Source organism: Prionailurus bengalensis, chromosome B2 (assembly GCF_016509475.1).
Source record: "Prionailurus bengalensis isolate Pbe53 chromosome B2, Fcat_Pben_1.1_paternal_pri, whole genome shotgun sequence".
Taxonomy (NCBI): domain Eukaryota; kingdom Metazoa; phylum Chordata; class Mammalia; order Carnivora; family Felidae; genus Prionailurus; species Prionailurus bengalensis.
In genome coordinates this window covers 135,247,863-135,266,882 of record NC_057349.1, presented here as the reverse complement: position 1 = coordinate 135,266,882, position 19,020 = coordinate 135,247,863, and the positions used below count along the sequence as shown (strand labels likewise).

At 48.3% G+C, this 19,020-nt stretch overlaps 1 protein-coding gene across 1 annotated transcript; it reads right to left on the bottom strand.

Annotated features, from left to right (window-relative positions):
* Window positions 1–8,068: 8,068 nt before the first annotated feature.
* On the bottom strand, window positions 8,069–18,299 carry LOC122490091 (UL16-binding protein 1-like). Its single transcript, XM_043592603.1, has 5 exons — window positions 17,945–18,299; window positions 11,952–12,212; window positions 11,443–11,715; window positions 10,598–10,708; window positions 8,069–8,988 (listed from the first exon to the last, which is right to left on the bottom strand). The coding sequence occupies exons 1-5, from the start codon at window positions 18,033–18,035 to the stop codon at window positions 8,981–8,983; spliced, it is 744 nt and encodes a 247-aa protein (XP_043448538.1). The 5' UTR covers window positions 18,036–18,299; the 3' UTR covers window positions 8,069–8,980.
* Window positions 18,300–19,020: the final 721 nt, after the last annotated feature.

Sequence of the window (19,020 nt, the reverse complement as noted above, 5' to 3'; positions counted from 1 at the left end):
GACATATCACATAAAGGGTTAGTATCCAAAATCTATAAAGAATTTATCAACTCAACACCCAAAACACAAATAATCCAGTGAGGAAATGGGCAAAAGGCATGAATAGGCACTTCTCCAAAGAAGACATCCAGATGGCCAACCGACACATGAAAAAATGCTCCACATCACTCATCATCAGGGAAATATAAATCAAATCCACCATAAGATACCACCTCACACCTGTCAGAATGGCGAACATTAACAACTCAGGCAAAGACAGATATTGGCGAGGATGCAGAGAAAGAGGATCTCTTTTGCACTGCTGGTGGGAAGGCAAACTGGGGCAGCACTCCGGAAAACAGGATGGAGGTTCCTCCAAAAACTAAAAATATATCTATATATCTATATATATATCTACACACACACACACACACACAAACACACACACAATGCAGTATTACTCAGCAATCGAAAAGAATGAAATCTTGCCATTTGCCACCACGTGGATGGAACTAGAGGGTATTATGTTAAGCGAAATTAGAGAAAGACAAATATATGACTTTACTCATATGAGGACTTGAAGATACAAAACAGATGAACACAACGGAAGGGAAGCAAAAATAATATAAAAACAGCGATGGGAACAAAACATAAGAGACTCTTAAATGTGGAGAACAAACAGAGGGTTACTGTGGGAGCTGTAGGAGGAGGGATAGGCTAAATGGCTAAGGGGCATTAACATGATAACGAACTTGAATGTAAATTTTTAAAAAAGGAAAAAAATGGGCGCCTGTGTGGCTCAGTCAGTTAAGCGGCCGACTTAGGCTCAGGTCCTGATCTCGCAGTCCGTGAGTTCGAGCCCCACGTCGGGCTCTGTGCTGACTGCTCGGAGCCTGGAGCCTGTTCCGGATTCTGTGTCTCCCTCTCTGACCCTCCCCTGCTCATGCTCTGTCTCTCTCTGTCTCAAAAATAAATAAACGTTTAAAAAAAAAAATGAAAAAACCAAAAAGAATCCAGAGAAATCAGACCACATGGTGCAGCACATGTAACATCCATGTCCATTCATGCATTTGGGGAATGCACTTTTATTTAGCACTTTTCTTAGTATGTTATTTCATTTTCTTTTGATACTAAGTGATAGAATCATTTTATTTATTTATTTTTAAATGTTTCTTTACTTGTGAGTGAGAGCATGCATGGGGGAGGGGCAGAGAGACGGAGAGAGAGGATCTGAGGCAGCCTCCACGCTGAGAGCAGAGAGCCCGACATGGGGCTGGAACTCACGAACCCTGAGATCATGACCTGAGCCAGAGTCGGACACTTAACTGACTGAACCACCCAGGCGCCCCAAAGTGATGGAATTCTTGCTCTGAAATGTTTAAATGCTTGACTAAGGAATCTCAACAAAGAGAACGTTTTCCATCTCGTCCCTTGGTTGTGGAATATCAGATTCTTCTATGCACTTTCGCCTTGTTCTTGCAGACACTTGTGCCAAAAAATATCATTTGAAGTTATGGAAACTCAGGGATTTTTTTCTGATAAATGACCTCATTGACGTCTAAAGAGAACAATATATATGTGATAGTTCTCTTCAGTCATTTCTATGTAAATATATTTAAATAAAATATCACTGTAATAAAAATGGTAGTTAACTCGGAATTTGTGTTTTATCCCCTAAAGAACTCCTTGCTCTTCCTCACTTTGTGGGGTAAATATAACTGGTGATTCTGCTAGATTTCTTGTGGGAGCAGAGAATTTAAGGCTCACTCCAAAAATCACATTTCAAGGAGCCATCTGTGGGTCTCAGTGCAAACAATGCAAATCCAACATGCCAACTGCAAACAAACATTTGAATATGAAGTAATCGAGAATCTTTCTGATTTCCCCTGATCCCCCATCTACAGGAGTGACTCTCCTGTCGTCTCTCCCCGCTGAGTCACCTCCTTCAGTGCACAGTGAATCTTCCTGGCAGAAACAGATCTGCTTCTAAAAATTAAGTTATTCTTCCATGAGCAAAGGATTGGTATCCGGAATATATAAAGAGCTCCTACAGATACATAAGTCATTCTAAGAGTTGTGCAAGGGCTTAGAGCAAGTTCCAGATGATAAATAAGCCTCTGAAATCATTGAACACATCCTCAATAATCAAGATAACACAAATAACAATGGGAGGCCCCACATAGGCATCAAACGGACAAAATTTTATTTTATTATTGGTTTACTTTTTGACAACATCCTAAATATGTCTATAGCAAGTGGTGGACAGGAAATAGACTAACACGAGTTCTCTTAGGTGTTGGTAGGAGTATATGTGGAATCACTCATTTGCCCTCTATTTCACCACGTCCAGACAGTAGTAGATGTTCAGCCCACTGCACGGCGATCCCAGTGTTCCTTCCAGGCTGGAAAACACGGAGACCAAAAAGCGTGGAGATGGATGTGTTTCCGCTGCGGTGGTACGTGCCGTAGCAACCATTAGCAATATGATATCCGAGTGAAGTACAACATATACACCATGTTAAGAGATTTGTTTCTCTCTGCTTAAGACTAAATAATCGGAAGTACTTTCCAAAGTGATACAAAGACGGACCCGAACACCAGGGGAACACAGCTTTCAAATGTATATTTGAGGACATCTGGCTGACATCCCCTAACAGTGGCCTCGTGAATCTAAATCTCTCTACCACGTGTAAAAATTCAAGCAATCAACCAAAAAGGCACATAAACCTCTGTAACCCCCATTTTCAGCACACCCAGGAAATGGAAAATGCCTAAGTCCATCCCTGTCTGTGACCATGATGGACGCTGTTGGAACAACTGGCAGCAGAGTCTGAGGACGAGGCGGTGGTCAGGGGCCCTGACTCAGTATAGGATGATCCGTGGTGATGCGGGAGAATGTCCCGGTGGGTGGGAAATACATCCCAAAGTGTGTGGCATCAGGGGACATCACGAAAAGTGGGAGGACATTGGTGTGACCGCTTACTGTCATACGGTTCAGGAAGAGAAGCGTCTGTACAGGACTCGCAACTTCTTTATAGTTCAGGCCTGTTTCAAAAATTTTTATCGTTACAAAAAATGGGAATTTAAGAAACACTCGTGTTTCAGAATTTGATGTGACAAGGTAAGTGACTCGGAACACAGCCTGGTCATTTTTTCAAGGCGGGTCCTCCCTCTTTGTTCCCTTCGGACTCTGTGCTCCGGCAGCTTCTGTCTCCTCCACGTCCTCAGCATGGCCAGCCCAGGGCCTCGTGGACAGGAAAGCCGCTAAGTCCCGGATCGGAGCTGTGCACACTGATCTCTATGGAGCCCGACCCTCACTTTGGTGCAGGAGAGGGCAGGCAACTGAATCAGCTCTTTTGCAGTGAGATCGCCCTCCAAGCCGTGTATGTGTGTGTGTGTGTGTGGGGGGGGGGTGCATGTGTGCATGCATGCACGTGTATGTATGTGCGTGTGTGTATGTGCGTGTGCCCAAATACTTTCTTGCTTTAAACTCATGGCTGCCAAGGGATTTCCCTCACAGCCTCCCATCCCATTTCTTACCCTCCAACAAATACCCTGAGGTCCTCACCATCATGCCTCTAGGCTTTGTGTTCTGGCACATTCCTCTGTCAGGTATTCTGGATTACATGGGCCAACAGCCTGGAACTCAGGAAAGCGGGGCACAAATACTACCTTCCATTCAGTCTTCCTTACCCTCCTATTTCAGTCAGAGCTCCCCTGACAAATAGAACCAGTATGAGGTGTAGACAGACAGATAAGGGCTTGGCTCATGTGACTAGGGAGGCTGCCGACTCCAAAAGCTGCAGTGTGGGCCAGCATACAAAAGCCCAGGAGAGCCAGTGGCTCTTGGTCATACACTCACAACTAGGGAGGAATGTCTGTATAGAACTATGAATCAAAAAAAAAAAAAAAAAGAAAGAAAGAAAAAAAAAAAAAAGAACTATGAGTCATTGGCTGGGTGGTTTCCTAAACTCAAGTCGGAATGAAATAAGACATTAGTGGGAGATGATGTAATAATCCAGGGCTTGCTCCTGCTGAGGGTGCTCCCCCCCCCCCCCCGCCCCGGTCTCCTAATTCAGCTGTTAGCCCTGCCTGCCCTGAAGGCCAGGGCTGGGGTCTCTCTTGCTGTGAAGGATGGGCAGCCCTCCTTAACATCTCTGTCACTGGAGTCTCTTTGGGTAGGTGGAAATAGAGCCCTAACCAAGATTCAGAACTCTATCAGATTCAAGAGGTGAAGACTTTCCCCTTCATCACCACATTGGTGTGGCTTGTGAATTTTAAGTTAGTTATTTATGAATCAATATCTAGATTTATGTATTCATTTATTAAGTTTATGCATTTATTTTGAGAGAAAGAAAGAAAAAAGCATGAGTGGGGGAGGGGCACAGAGGGCGCAAAAGAGAATCCCAAGCTGGCTCCACACTGTCAGCAGCTGAGCCCGATGTGGTGCTGGAATGCACAAACTGAGATCATGACATACGCCGAAGTCAGATGCTTAACCGACTGAGCCACCCAGGTGCCCCGATTTTAAGTTATTTAAATGTTGGTTTAATGGCTGCATGATTGAGACAGTATGAAAGTGAAGGTGCTAAAGTAGGCTAAAGCTAACATGTGGAAATGTCAGGTAGAGGGTGAAATCAGATCATAGTATAGATGGGTTTGGCACCTCACTGGTAAGGAAACATGGCAATATAAATTCTTCCCTCAGGTGCCCCAAACTTTTCCCCATTGCTTGCCTGCAAGTCTAGCTGCAAGGGCAAAAAATCTGCTAGAAAACATAGATGATAAGACAGCTAACTGCTGTTCGTCCAGATTGAATTAAGACTTGTGCACTTGCAGGGCGCCTGGGTGGCTCAGTCGGTTAAGCGTCCGACTTCAGCTCAGGTCGTGATCACGGTTCTTGGGTTCAAGCCTCACATCAGGCTCTGTGCTGACAGCTCAGAGCCTAGAGCCTGCTTCGGATTCTTTGTCTCTCTCTCTCTCTTTGCCCCTTGTCCACTTACACTCTGTCCTTCTCGCTCTCAAAAATAAATAAACATTAAAAAAAAGAAAAATAATAAGAAAAAAAGAAGGAATATGATAATGATATCAATAAACATATTTATATAATACTAATATAATTATATATTGATTATATATAATTACATATAATATCATAAAGGGGACAATCCAACAAGGAGATATAACAATTGTAAACATTTATGCACCCCAATGGGTGCACACAAATACATAAAACAGTTAATAACAAATATTAAAGAACTATTAGATAATAACAGAATAATAGTAGGGGACTTTAACACCCTACTCACATCAAGTTACAGGTCATCTAAACAGAAAATGAATGAAGAAATGATGGCTTTGAATGACGCTGCACCAGATGTATTTAATAGTATATTCAGAACACTCCATCCTAAAACAGCAGAATGCACATTCTTTTCAAGTACACATGGAACATTCTCCAGAATAGATAACATATTAGCCCACAAATCAAGACTCAGCAAATTCAAGAAGATTGAAGTCATAGCATGCATCTTTTTTTTTGAATTTTGTTTTTAAATTTACATCCAAATTAGTTAGCATATAGTGCAACAATGATTTCAGGAGTAGATTCCTTAGTGCCCCTGACCCATTTAGCCCATCCCCCCTCCCACAACTCCTCCCATAACCCTCAGTTTGTTCTCCATATTTATGAGTCTCTTCTGTCTTGCCCCCGTTCCTGTGTTTATATTATTTTTATTTCCCTTCCCTTATGTTCATCTGTTTTGTCTCTTGAAGTTCTCATATGAGTGCAGTCATAGGATTTTTGTCTTTCTCTAATTTCACTTAGCATAATACCCTCCCTTGAGTGTCTCGTCCTCCAAACGACACAGCGTTGCCTTTCCTGAATATGCTCCTAGTGAATCTGCCCAGAACTAATTTCCTAAATATCTGTTAAATCACAGAGTTTGCTCTATTCCCTATGCTCTTGAGTAGAGACAGGTTCAGCACACTAGTACAGGCTTCGTCCACTTTTCCACAGCCTTAGGACCGTGAAGACAATGGTCACTTGGAATTCATTTTTCTACATGGGGACTGTGTAGAGTAGGAGGTCTTAGTCTGTTTTCTCCTTGAATGGGAAAAGGTGTCTGTGGATCGAGCAGAATGAGAGTCTGGGGGTCTCCCCATCCTGCTACCAGGCTAAGACCTCCCCAGCAGTCAGGGACCACTGGTCCCCTATGTCCCCCCCATTGTGCCCACAATACCGGCTGCCCGCCTAGACACCAGGCAAGGACGTGTTCGGGTTTCCATGTGGGGATGGCCAGAGTGATCATGGTGATAACCTGAGGCGATGGGTGTGAAGGCCATAGAGGCAGGGACAGACTGCTCCCCCATCTCCTGGGTCAGCTCTGCCCCCCCAGTCTCCCGGGTCAGCTCTGCTCCCCCATGCCCCCCCCACCTCCTGGGTCAGCTCTGCCCCCCCATTTCCTGGGTCAGCTCGGACCCCCATCTCCCGGGTCAGCTCTGCTCCCACATCTCCTGGGTCGGCTCTGCCCCTCCATCTCCCGGGTCAGTTCTGCTCCCCCATCTCCCGGGTCAGCTCTGCACCCCCATCTCCCGGGCCAGCTCTGTCCCCCCGTCTCCCGGGTCAGCTCTGCTCCAAGCAGGGGTGCTCAGTGGCTCCGGACCTGAGGTCTGCAGGAAGCGAGCTGCCAGTGCCTGCAGCAGCCTGAGCCAGATTTCCCACGCTTCTACATCTTGCCATGCACAGTCTCTACTGTTCACTTTCTGCCTCACATGCTAAGACCCAAGCCACTGTCTGGGGGAACACAGCACTCAACTCCAGGCTTTGGAGTTGCCTCTGCCCGGCCTTCCCACTCCCTCCCCCGGAACAGACACTGGTGCCTGTGCATGTCGGGCTCTCTGCTGTCAGCTTGGAGGCTGCCTCAGATCCTCTCTCTCCCTCTGTCTCTCTGCCCCTCCCCCATGCATGCTCTCACTCACAAGTAAAGAAACATTTAAAAATAAATAAATAAAATAATTCTATCACTTAGTATCAAAAGAAAATGAAATAACATACTAAGAAAAGTGCTAAATAAAAGTGCATTCCCCAAATGCATGAATGGACATGGATGTTACATGTGCTGCACCATGTGGTGTCTGATTTCTCTGGATTCTTTTTGGTTTTTTCATTTTTTTAAAAACGTTTATTTATTTTTGAGACAGAAAGAGGCAGAGCATGAGCGGGGGAGGGTCAGAGAGAGAGGGAGACACAGAATCCGGAACAGGCTCCAGGCTCCGAGCAGTCAGCACAGAGCCCGACGTGGGGCTCTAACTCACGGACCGCGAGATCAGGACCTGAGCCTAAGTCGGCCGCTTAACTGACTGAGCCACCCAGGCGCCCCTGTTTTTTTCCTTTTTTTAAAATTTACATTCAAGTTCGTTATCATGTTAATGCCCCTTAGCCATTTAGCCTATCCCTCCTCCTACAGCTCCCACAGTAACCCTCTGTTTGTTCTCCACATTTAAGAGTCTCTTATGTTTTGTTCCCATCGCTGTTTTTATATTATTTTTGCTTCCCTTCCGTTGTGTTCATCTGTTTTGTATCTTCAAGTCCTCATATGAGTAAAGTCATATATTTGTCTTTCTCTAATTTCGCTTAGCATAATACCCTCTAGTTCCATCCACGTGGTGGCAAATGGCAAGATTTCATTCTTTTCGATTGCTGAGTAATACTGCATTGTGTGTGTGTGTGTGTGTGTGTGTGTGTGTGTGTGTATAGATATATATATAGATATATATATCTATTTTTAGTTTTTGGAGGAACCTCCATACTGTTTTCCAGAATGGCTGCACCGCTTTGCATTCCCACCAGCAGTGCAAAAGAGATCCTCTTTCTCTGCATCCTCACCAAGATCTGTCGTTGCCTGAGTTGTTAATGTTCGCCATTCTGACAGGTGTGAGGTGGTATCTTATGGTGTATTTGATTTGTATTTCCCTGATGATGAGTGATGTGGAGCATTTTTTCATGTGTCGGTTGGCCATCTGGATGTCTTCTTTGGAGAAGTGCCTATTCATGCCTTTTGCCCATTTCCTCACTGGATTATTTGTGTTTTGGGTGTTGAGTTGATAAATTCTTTATAGATTTTGGATACTAACCCTTTATGTGATATGTCATTTGCAAATATCTTCTCCCATTCCATTGGCTGCCATTTAGTCTAAAAAAAAATTTTTTTTAACGTTTATTTATTTTTGAGACAGAGAGAGACAGAGCATGAACGGGGGAGGGTCAGAGAGAGAGGGAGACACAGAATGTGAAACAGGCTCCAGGCTCTGAGCGGTCAGCACAGAGCCCGACGCGGGGCTCAAACTCACGGACCATGAGATCGTGACCTGAGCCGAAGTCGGACTCTCAACTGACTGAGCCACCCAGGTGCCCCGGCTGCCATTTAGTTTTGCTGATTGTTTCCTTCGCTGTGCAGAAGCTTTTTATTTGATGAGGCCCCAAAAGTTCAGTTTTACTTTTGTATCCCATGCCTCTGGAGACGTGTTGAGTAAGAAGTTGCTGCGGCCAAGATCAAAGAGGTTTTGGCCTGCTTTCTCCTCGAGGATTTTGACGGCTTCCTGTCTTACATTGAGGTCTTTCATCCACTTTGAGTTTATTTTTCTGTCTGGTGTGAGAAAGTGGTCCAGGTTCGTTTTTCTGCACATTGCAGCCCAGTGTTACTAGCACCACTGGGAAGAGACTGTCTTTATTCCATTGGATATTCTCTCCTGCTCATTAGTTGGCCATACGTTTGTGGGTCCATTTCTGGGTTTTCTATTCTCTTTCATTGATCTGAGTGTCTGTTTTTGTGCCAGTACCATACTGTCTTGATAATTATGGCTTTGTAATAGCTGGAAGTTGGTGACGTCGCTGGATTCTTAAAGTCTGGTCTAAAAATGAACAGCAAGAGATCCAAAGGTAGCCTAGCAAAACAGAATCGCTAAGCAGGACGACACTCTCGGGGGCTTCCTGGTATAATCAGCAGCCTTGAGAAAAGAACAGGTGTTGGTCTCGTGGCTGGGAAATTCCTGGGCCAGTTGTCCTGGGGCTGCCCTTCCCCACCTACCCCCGCACCCAGAGCCCAGCCCTCATTGAGGGACATGTACTTCCCTCCAGCCATCTCCCCAGCCCTGGGTCCAACCGCCTTTACAAACCTCCTCCCTCTGGAAACAAATCACTGAGTCATCCCCAGGCGCTGTTACCAAGGGTTTGGGCTCAGGAAGTAACAAATCATTCTGCCCACTTGACTCAGGTTCTAATTCTGCCTCTGATGGGCAGTCCTACAGGACCTGGTGAGGGATCTGACAGCAGACAGGGGCCTGCGCTTGATACCTCTAACCTTGTGGAATTTTGAAGCAAAGATCCTTTCCTCTCCCTTCCCTCCCAGCCTCCCAGCTAGCAGCACTCAGAGCCCTTAGCATGATGCTCCTTCCCGCATCCCATTCATTCCTGGTCCGGCTCAGCTGGGAGCACCCCCAGCAACTCAGCCCCCCATCTCCCGGGTCAGCTCTGCCTCCCCAACTCCTGGGTCAGCTCTGCCACCCCATCTCCCGGGTCAGCTCTGCTCCCCCATCTCCCGGGTCAGCTCTGCTCCCCCATCTCCCGGGTCAGCTCTGCCCCCCCATCTCCCGGGTCAGCTCTGCCCCCCCATCTCCTGGGTCAGCTCTGCTCCCCCATCTCCCGGGTCAGCTCTGTTCCCCCATCTCCCGGGTCAGCTCTGCCCCCCCATCTCCCGGGTCAGCTCTGCCCCCCCATCTCCCGGGTCAGCTCTGCCCCCCCATCTCCCGGGCCAGCTCTGTCCCCCCCATCTCCCGGGCCAGCTCTGTCCCCCCCATCTCCCGGGCCAGCTCTGTCCCCCCCATCTCCCGGGTCAGCTCTGCTCCAAGCAGGGGTGCTCAGTGGCTCCGGACCTGAGGTCTGCAGGAAGCGAGCTGCCAGTGCCTGCAGCAGCCTGAGCCGGATCCCCCACGCTTCTACATCTTGCCACGCACAGTCTCCACTGTTCACTTTCTGCCTCACGTGCTAAGACCCAAGCCACTGTCTGGGGGAACACAGCACTCAACTCCAGGCTTTGGAGTTGCCTCTGCCCGGCCTTCCCACTCCCTCCCCCGGAACAGACACTGGTGCCTCTCCTCGTAGGCCCCTGGATGGAGTCGCCTCCCCTGAGACATCACGTGGAGCCACCACGCCTCTCGTGCTCCAATGTGAGTACTGCCCAAGCTGTGCGTCCCTCTCCCCGCACACCACCCGCACTGGGCCAAATTGGCTCTCTTCGATCTAGAATCAGGTCTGAGTCGGGCCTGACCTTGCTAGATCTCCTTAGCGTCAACAGGCCTTATGCATTGGGGGGCCCCTCCCCTTTCCCAGCGGCCTTAACAGTGAGGCCTTATGACAACTCAGGGCTGAGCTTGTCCACGTTACTGCTAACAACTGACAGGGGAACTCATCACCTCGTCTCACTTCTGTGATGACAAGGTTCAGTGAGCGGGCAGGGTCGGGCGGGGGAGTCACCTGTCCCTGTCCTCACACCAGGCCATCTGCCCCTCCCTTCCCGCCCCATCTGCACTCAGTACCTGTCACTCTAAAAGACTCTACCTTGGATGCCAATTATGATTAAGCGGCTGAGAATCACAGGGAGCATCCAGGTGATGGGTCTGAGGGCCGTGGCCCCGGACTGGGCTATGACTTGCTGCGTGCCTGGCAGGGCTGAAATGGAAACACAAGAGGGTTTCAGACCCCAAATCCTGTTTCAGACTTAAATCGGAAGAGACAGCCCCTCCGCTCCTCCTGCCGCAGATGATCCCACACTGCAGATGCTTTCTGTCACTCTACATTGTGGCAGCTGCTGTGACAGGTTCTGGGGTGGGAACCGAGGAAAGACACGGGACCTGTCCCGAAGGACCTCGCACAGCTAAAGGGGGAAGCACGGGTTCCAACATAACGGGTCACTCCTGCTGTGGCAGAAGAGGCGGTCACGGAGCACGAGGGTGGTGACGGTTGACCCCCTCTCCGGAGCGAACAGTGCACGTGGCCAGGAGTGATCCCCGGCCAGAGACGAGATGAGATGAGAAGATCGATGATTCTCAGAAAAGGGAAGAGCGAGAAGGAATCTCTGGAATCAGACTGACACCCTCATGTTTGGGGCCAAGAGGGAATCCAAGAAATCCCAGAAAACTAAAGGACATGCAGCAAGGAAGAGATTTCAGGAGATGAGAAGGGAAAGGAAGGACGCTAGAACATAATGTGGCCATTACTCTCCCCTAAAGAAATTCACCATGGATGGATCACCTTCTCTGGCTCTGTTTCTCTCTCTCTCTCTCTCTCTCTCTCTCTCTCTCTCACACACACACACACACACACACACACACACACACGCACACTACAGTGGAGAAGGTAGGCCCGATTTCAAGAGAACAACTTCATCCAGTCTTCTGAGTTACCTGTTGTCTCCCGCAGTTCATCCCAGTGCACCAATATTCGCTCAAGCCACTTGTTACAATCTCCAACTGAGATCTTCATGAGGGAATTGGTCAAATGTCTGTCACTCTCCCATGAGGCCTTTATCTGTAGGCCTCTAGGACGAAGTGTCCACTTTCCACTCTCTGAGTTAAAGACGTAGGATATCTGTTCATTGATGTCAAACTCCCAGGATCCGCTGGTGCGTCCGTTGTCCCCACGCACACACACCATCCTGCCCTGCAGGGAGACAGAATCTGTCCCCCACCCCCACCATGGGCATGAGGTCAGCCTCTGGTCTTGACCGATCCCTTGTTCCACCCACTGTCCACTCCTCGGCTCCCCTTCACCCTTCTTGGTCCTGTTCTGTCCCTCTTCACTGCCCTGGCTGCTGGGCCACGTGTGTGGGACCCATGTCTAAGTTGTACATGAACACAATAGGTCCCTGGCCCCACAAACTGTTCTACTTCTGCCCCGAGCCTTTCCGACTTACCATTGGGTATAAAATCTGCTTTCCAGTCAAGTAGTTTCTTCTTGAGCTCTTCTGCCAGGTCTTTCAGAGTTTCGGTCTGTCTCTCCCAAAACACTATGTCATTCACATTCCTCCCCAGAGGACCAAAGACTTCGGCCTTCTTGTTCCCACAGGCATAATACAGAAACATGGTTCCATTGACCTTGCCTCGAATCTCACACCATGGTTGTCCAGGATTGGGCTTTGGTATGATGGGGAATTCAAAGGCAGGAGAAAGAACATCTGCAAATGAAAACGTAAGTTAGCGTTGGGGTTGGAAGAACAGACCCAGAGGCGTCCCTCTCCCATCCATGTGACAGTCATTGTATCTCTGCAGGGCTGGCCTAGCAGAGCAAAGGCGGCCCCTGCACAGCCCCTCCCCCCTAACAATTGAAGGCTGGCGCCTTCCCTTCTTGGAAAAGGACCAAGGATCGGGATTCCTCTGCCTGACCAGAAACCATACAGCCAGGGACATGTCCCCTGTGTCTACCAGGCTGATACCCAGCATCACTCAGTCTTTAATCAATTCAGGCACGTGCTACGCTGGCCATGGGAAGAAGAGGTCTACATGCCGGCTGATGGTCAGGATCTATCCCAGTGTCTCGAAGAAGATGGGGGCACCGGGGTGGCTCAGTCAGCGGAGCGTCCGACTTCAGCTCGGGTCATGATCTCACGGCTTGTGAGTTCGAGTCCCACGTTGGGCTCTGTGCTGACAGCCCAGAGCCTGGAGCCTGCTTCGGATTCTGTGTTTCCCTCTCTCTGCCCCTCCTCCACTCATGCTCTCTCTCTCTCTCTCTCTCTCTCAAAAATAAACAAACATTAAACATTAAATTATTAAATAAAATTATTCTTAAATAAAGTTATTATAAAATTAAATTATTAAATAGAAATAAACATTAAAAAAATTTTTTTTTAATAAGATGAGAGACCGTGAGGGGGCCTACTCCTGAGGAGCTGAGTCAGGGCGGGGCAGGGTGAGGATAGAATCCAAAGTCAGAGAAGAGAGATTTGCAATCCTGGGTCCCAGCATTTGCACAGGCCTGGTCATGGTGATAATCTACCATTAGGATGGGCCCTGGAGGCTTGGAAAGAAGGATGATCCACACGGCACAGACTAGAATATCAGGAATTCCATGACAGATAGTGGTAAGGGATTAAAAAGACCCGGAGAAGTGCATATGACAGAACAAATGTAAGAAATGCCAAAACAAAACCAAAAATATGCCCATCAGCTATGCTCATGGAGCGGTCTGGAGGACTCTCAATGAAACTCATAAAATGCATGGTCCCACTGAGAAGGAGAACTACAGAGCCATTTCCCCGATGAACATGGATGCAAAAATTCTCAACAAGTCACTAGCCAACCCATGCCAACAATCCATTAAAAGAAGTACTCACCACGATCAAGTGGAATTTATTCCTGGGATGCAAGGCTGCTTCAATATCCACAAATCAATCAACATGATGCCTCACATTAATAAAAGAAAGAACAAGAACACGATCCTCTCAATAGATACAGAAAAAGCATTTGACAAGATACAATATCCTTCTTGATCAAAACCCACAAGAAAGGACGGATAGAAGGAACACACCCCAAGATCACAAAGGCCAGGTAGGAAACACCCACCGCTGATATCATCCTCAAGGGGGAAAAACAGAACTTTCCCCTAAGGTCAGGAACATGACAGGGATGCCCGCTGTCACCACCGTTGTTCAACATAGCGTTGGAAGTCCTAGCCTCAACAATCAGACAACAAAAAGAAATAAAAGGCATTCAAATCAGCAAGGAAGAAGTCAAACTTTCATGCTTCCTCGATGACATAATACTCTATGTGGAAAACCCAAAAGACTCCACCAAAAACCTGCTATGACTGATACATGAATTCGGCAAAGTTGCAGGATATAAGTCAATGTACAGAAATCTGTGGCGTTTGTCTACACCAATAATGAAGCAGCAGAAAGAGCAATCAAGGAATCAACCCCATGGTACTGAAAACCATAAAATACCTAGGAATGAATTCACCAAAGAGGTGAAAGATCTATATGCTGCGAAGTACAGAAATCTCGGAAAGAAATTCAAGAGGACAAAGAAGTAGAAAAACATCCCATGCTCGTGGATTGAAAGAGGAAATATTGTTATAATGTCAACACTACCCAAAGCCATCTGCATATTCAATGCCATCCCTATCAAACGGACACCAGCATTCTTCACAGAGCTAGAGCAAACAATTCCAAAATTTGCAGGGAACCAGAAATGACCCGAATACCCAAAGTACTGTTGAAAGGGAACACCAAAGCAGGAGGCACCACAATTCCAGACTCTAAGCTGTATTACAAAGCTGTAATCATCAAGACGGTATGGTACGGGCACAAAAACAGACACATAGATCAAAGGAACGCAACAGAAAACCCAGAAATAGACCCACAAACATATGGCCAACTAATCTTTGACAAAGCAGGGAAGACTATCCAGTGGGAATTAAGTCTCTTCAGCAAATGGTGTTAGGAAAACTGGACAGCCCATGCAGAAGAACGAACCTGGGCCACTTTCTTACATCATACACAAAATAAACTCAAAATGGATAAAAAAAAAAACCCACCTAAATGTGGGACAGGAAACCATCCAAATCCTAGAGGAGAAAACAGGCTACAATCTCTTTGACCTAGGCTGCAAAACCTTCTTACCTGACATGTCTCTGGAGGCAAGGAACACAAAAGCAAACATGAACTGTTGGGACCTAGTCAAGATGAGGTCCGTTTCCTTCCGCACATTCAACAAAACTAAAAGTCCACGGACGGAACGAGAGAAGGTATTTGCAAATGAGATATCCGAGAAAGGGTTACTATCCAAAATCTATCAAGAACTTATCAAACTCAACACCCAAAAAACAAATAATCCAGTGAAGAAAGAGGTAAAAGACACGAACAGACACTTTTCCAAAGAAGTCATCCAGATGGCCAACAGGCACATGAAAAGATGCTCAACATCACACGTCATCAGGGAAGTACAAGTCAAAACCACAATGAGATACCACCTCACACCAGTCAGAATGGCGAAAATCATCCACTCGGGAAACATCAGCTATTGGCAAGGATGTGGAGGAAGGTAAAGCCTTTTTCACTGCTGCTGGGACTGCAAACTGGTGCAGCCACTAGGGAAAACAATATGGAAGTTCCTCAAAAAATTAAAAGTATAACTAGCCTATGACCCCTTAGTTGCACTACTAGGTACCGCTCCAGAGGATACCAAAATGCTGATTTTAAGGGGCACATGCACCCCAGTGTTTTAGCAGCACTATCCACAATAGCCAAATTATGGAATGGGCCCAAACGTCCATCGAGTGACAAACGGATAAAGAAGATCTAGTATAAATACACAATGGAATATTACTTGGTGATCAAGAGGAATGAAATCTTGCCATTTGCAGCCTGTGGATGGAACTAGAGCATATCATGCTAAGCAAAATAAGTCAGTCAGGGAAAGAAATATCATATGATTTCACGCATATGTGGAAAGTTAAGAAACACAGCAGATGAACATAGGGGAAGGGAACGAAAAATAAGATACAAACAGAGAGGGAGGCAAACCATAAGAGACAGAAATACAGAGAAGAAACTGAGGGTTGCTGGAGGGGTAATGGGTGGGGGGATGGGCTGAATGGGTGGGGGGCATTAAGGAGGGCACCTGTTGGGACAAGCATGGGTGTTACGTGTAATTGATGAATCCTTACATTCTACTCCTGAAACCATTATTACGCCGTATGTTAGCTTGGATTTTAATAAAATTCAAAAGACAGAAACCAAAAAACAATGCATGGTGAGAAGGCACCAAAATCCTGAAGAAGCTTAGTAATGGCAGGGCGCCTGGGTGGCTCAGTCAGTTAAGTGTGCAACTTTGGCTCAGGTCATGATCTCCCAGTTTGTGGCTCGAGCCCTGCATCGGGCTTTGCACTGACAGTGCAGAGCCTGCATGGGATTCCTTGTCTCTCCTTCTCTGTCTCTCTTCTCTCTCTACCCCTCCCCCATTTGCGCTGTGTGTGTGTGTGTCTCTCTCTCTCTAAAGAAATTAAAACAAAAGAAGCTTAGTGATGGCTATCTTTGAAGGCAGAAGCTTGGCGGTAATGGGACGGTGTTGCAGAAATAGGCTCCCAGTGGTATTGGCGGTGGGAAGTCCTGATATAATAGATTTGAGGTATAGGCACTCAACTGTCCGAAGCAGGGAGGCGGCAACAATTGAAATGATCCTAGAATGATCCTAGACGCTGGAAAGCAGCCGGGGGCCTGACCCACAGAAAGCTGTCCATCCCTCTGGCTCACAGAACACATGACTGTAAAGGCAAAGTAGTTGGACAGCCAACCCGAGGACTGCTGGAGTTAATAAAAACAAAGACCAATCCCCAAGATGGATGAGGAGGAAGCTGAAAGCAGTGACCCCACAGAGAGTCTGGATCCTCTGCCCAGGTTCCAGAACGGAGCCGCCTCTCAGAACTGCAACTCTTTACTAGAAGCAGAAGCCAGGTTCCAATCAGGAGGGACCCTTCAGGTCAACAGCAAGAGCAATGCTTCCTGCTGGCCTTCCCCAAAGAGTCATGTGGTCATTTACAGGGGTGAGCGTACTCTGGGGAGCAGAGACCACCCGGACGTTTTCACTGCGTAAACCTACTGCGTGAGTTGACACCATCCACAGGGATCGAAAGCGTCCTCAGGAGCCCCTGTTATCGAACTGGTGCAGGGCAGGGGGTGCCCCAGATAATGAAAAGACACCTCTCCCAGCCCCTGTTCACAGCGACATCATTTGGCTCAGGTACCCACATCACCATGTGGTCCTTTCACATCCCCCACCTTTGTCCCAGGAGTGAAAAATCTTTGCAGTTGAATTACTTGTGGGTTGGGGGCTAGGTTGCAAGGAAATTCAAGTACAGTACTCTTACACGGCCTTCTCTTCTCTCCAAATAGAATGCTTAAAAAGTACTTATCCTGGATGCAGTGAGAGAGAGGAGTACCAACATCAAAACCTCTCTGAATGCAAGGGTATGAAGGAGCCCTCTTGTATTTTCACTTAAATGCCAGCCCGGTGCAAAGACTTTCTGCATCTCTTAAATATTTCCCAGGTCTCTGCTGTAAGTAACCGACAGTGCTCTTGTAGCAGGGAAGCGGCCATAACAATCCCTGGATGAATGAGTGTGGCTGAACCTGCTTCCTCGGTCATAGGACCCTGTAGAAGCTGTGACATAGAGGTATTGTGTTAGGAAAAGGTGCTCTGTGCACTTTGTGACATCCCCATTGGAATATCGGGAAGAGACCTTTACTGTGTTGGAGCCAGGCAATGCCACTTGCAGCAGGGAAAGTCACACGGAGTAAGAGGCTGCCGGTGAGGTCCAGGGGTCTGGTAGCCAGGAGGTCTCTGGCCATAGGATATCAGACCTGCCCTCTCTGAGCTGGGAGGTGCTGGGACGTGGCTGGTGGAAGAGCTTCTGGAGCCGGACGCGGGGGGGGGCGGGGGGCGGTGAACTGAGAAGTCCAAGTGCTCCGGTAACGGGAATGGAGACTCGTGCGGGCAGAGTTGTGTGAGCCGCGTCGCGGGGCAGGTTTATCTGGCAGTTCCTTCGCTGAGGGATCGCCCTCCGTCCTGCCCAAAGCCCGGGGCTCAGGGGCTGAGACTCCGGCTTAGGCTCCGCGAGGAGGCCGTCTTTCCCTCCCCCTGCTCCGGCTCTGCTGCCCCGCCACCACCGGGTCCACCCGGCCGCAGCCGCGATTTCGGAGGAAACTGCCCATTTACAGTTACCTCTCCGGGTCCCGGAACCCACGACCCGCAGACGCCGCGGACGCGGAACAAGCCGGCCGGGGAATAATTGAGGAGGAGGACGGAACGCCACCCGGCGAGAAGGCTCCAGAACCCCTCGGGGCACCCCGCAACTCCTTCCAAGTCTTAATGCTCCTCCCGACCGCCGCACTGCCCCCCGCCCAGGTTCTACCTCTGAACTCACAGCCGCGAGGCGCTGAATCTGTTAGCAGAAACCGGAGCAGGAGACAAAGCCGGAGGGTGGTGCCCCCAGGCCGAGCCATGGTCGGCAGCGGCGGGGCGGCGTGAAAGCACAGCAGGGCGGATGGGAGTCCTCTACCAGCTGGAGGGAACTGGCGTTTAAGAAGTCCCGACTTCCTACGTGCCCTGAGGGTGGGACGAGTGCAGCTTGCCGTAATGTGGGTGTGCGAGGAGTAGAGGTTCCTGTGGGCGGAGCCAGTCACCTGCTTAGCAGCCTTCCTCCGCCTCTTCTGCCCTGGCGTCTCTGGACCAGAAGACGGAGAAAAGGGGGGCCGCCTGGGTGGCTCAGTCGGTTGAGCGTCCGACTTTGGCTCAGGGAGTTCGAGCCCGACGCGGGGCTCCGTGCAGACAGCTCAGAGGCTGGAGCCTGCTTCGGATTCTGTGTCTCCCTCTCTCTCTGCCCCTCCCCTCTCTCTGCCCCGCCCCTCCCCTGCTCATGCTCTGTCTCTCTGTCTCAAAAATAAATAAAACATAAAAAAAAATTTTTTTTTTTAAAGAAGATGGAGAAAAAAAAAAAGAAGATGGAGAAAAGGGAACTTGGTCGAAAAGTACTGCCAGCCAGGGCGCCTGGGTAGCTCAGGTCCTGATCTCTGTCATGATTTCTGGCTCAGGTCATGATCTCACGATTCCTGAGTTCTCGCACCCGCCCCCCCTCCCCCCCCAGCCCCAACCCGAGCTCTGCGCTGTTAGTTTCCTGCTTCAGTGTGGAAGTGTCTGTTTGGAGCTGGCTTGGGGTTCTCTGTCTCGCACACTCTCTGCCCCTCCCCTGCTCTGGGGCTCGTGTTCTCTCTCTCTCAAGAATAATTAACTAACCGTTAAAAACAGAAAAAGAAGTACTTCCAGGAGATGGGAGCGAGAGGACAAGGATGGGAGTGCAGGGTGGGAAGCTAAGTCTTAAGACCTCTTGATGCTAGAGGGTTGGGTTTTTTGTTGGTTTTTTTGTTGGTTTTTGCTTTTGTTAATTGCATGTGCTGTATTAGCATCTGTGTTTTGCTTGTTTTTAAGTTT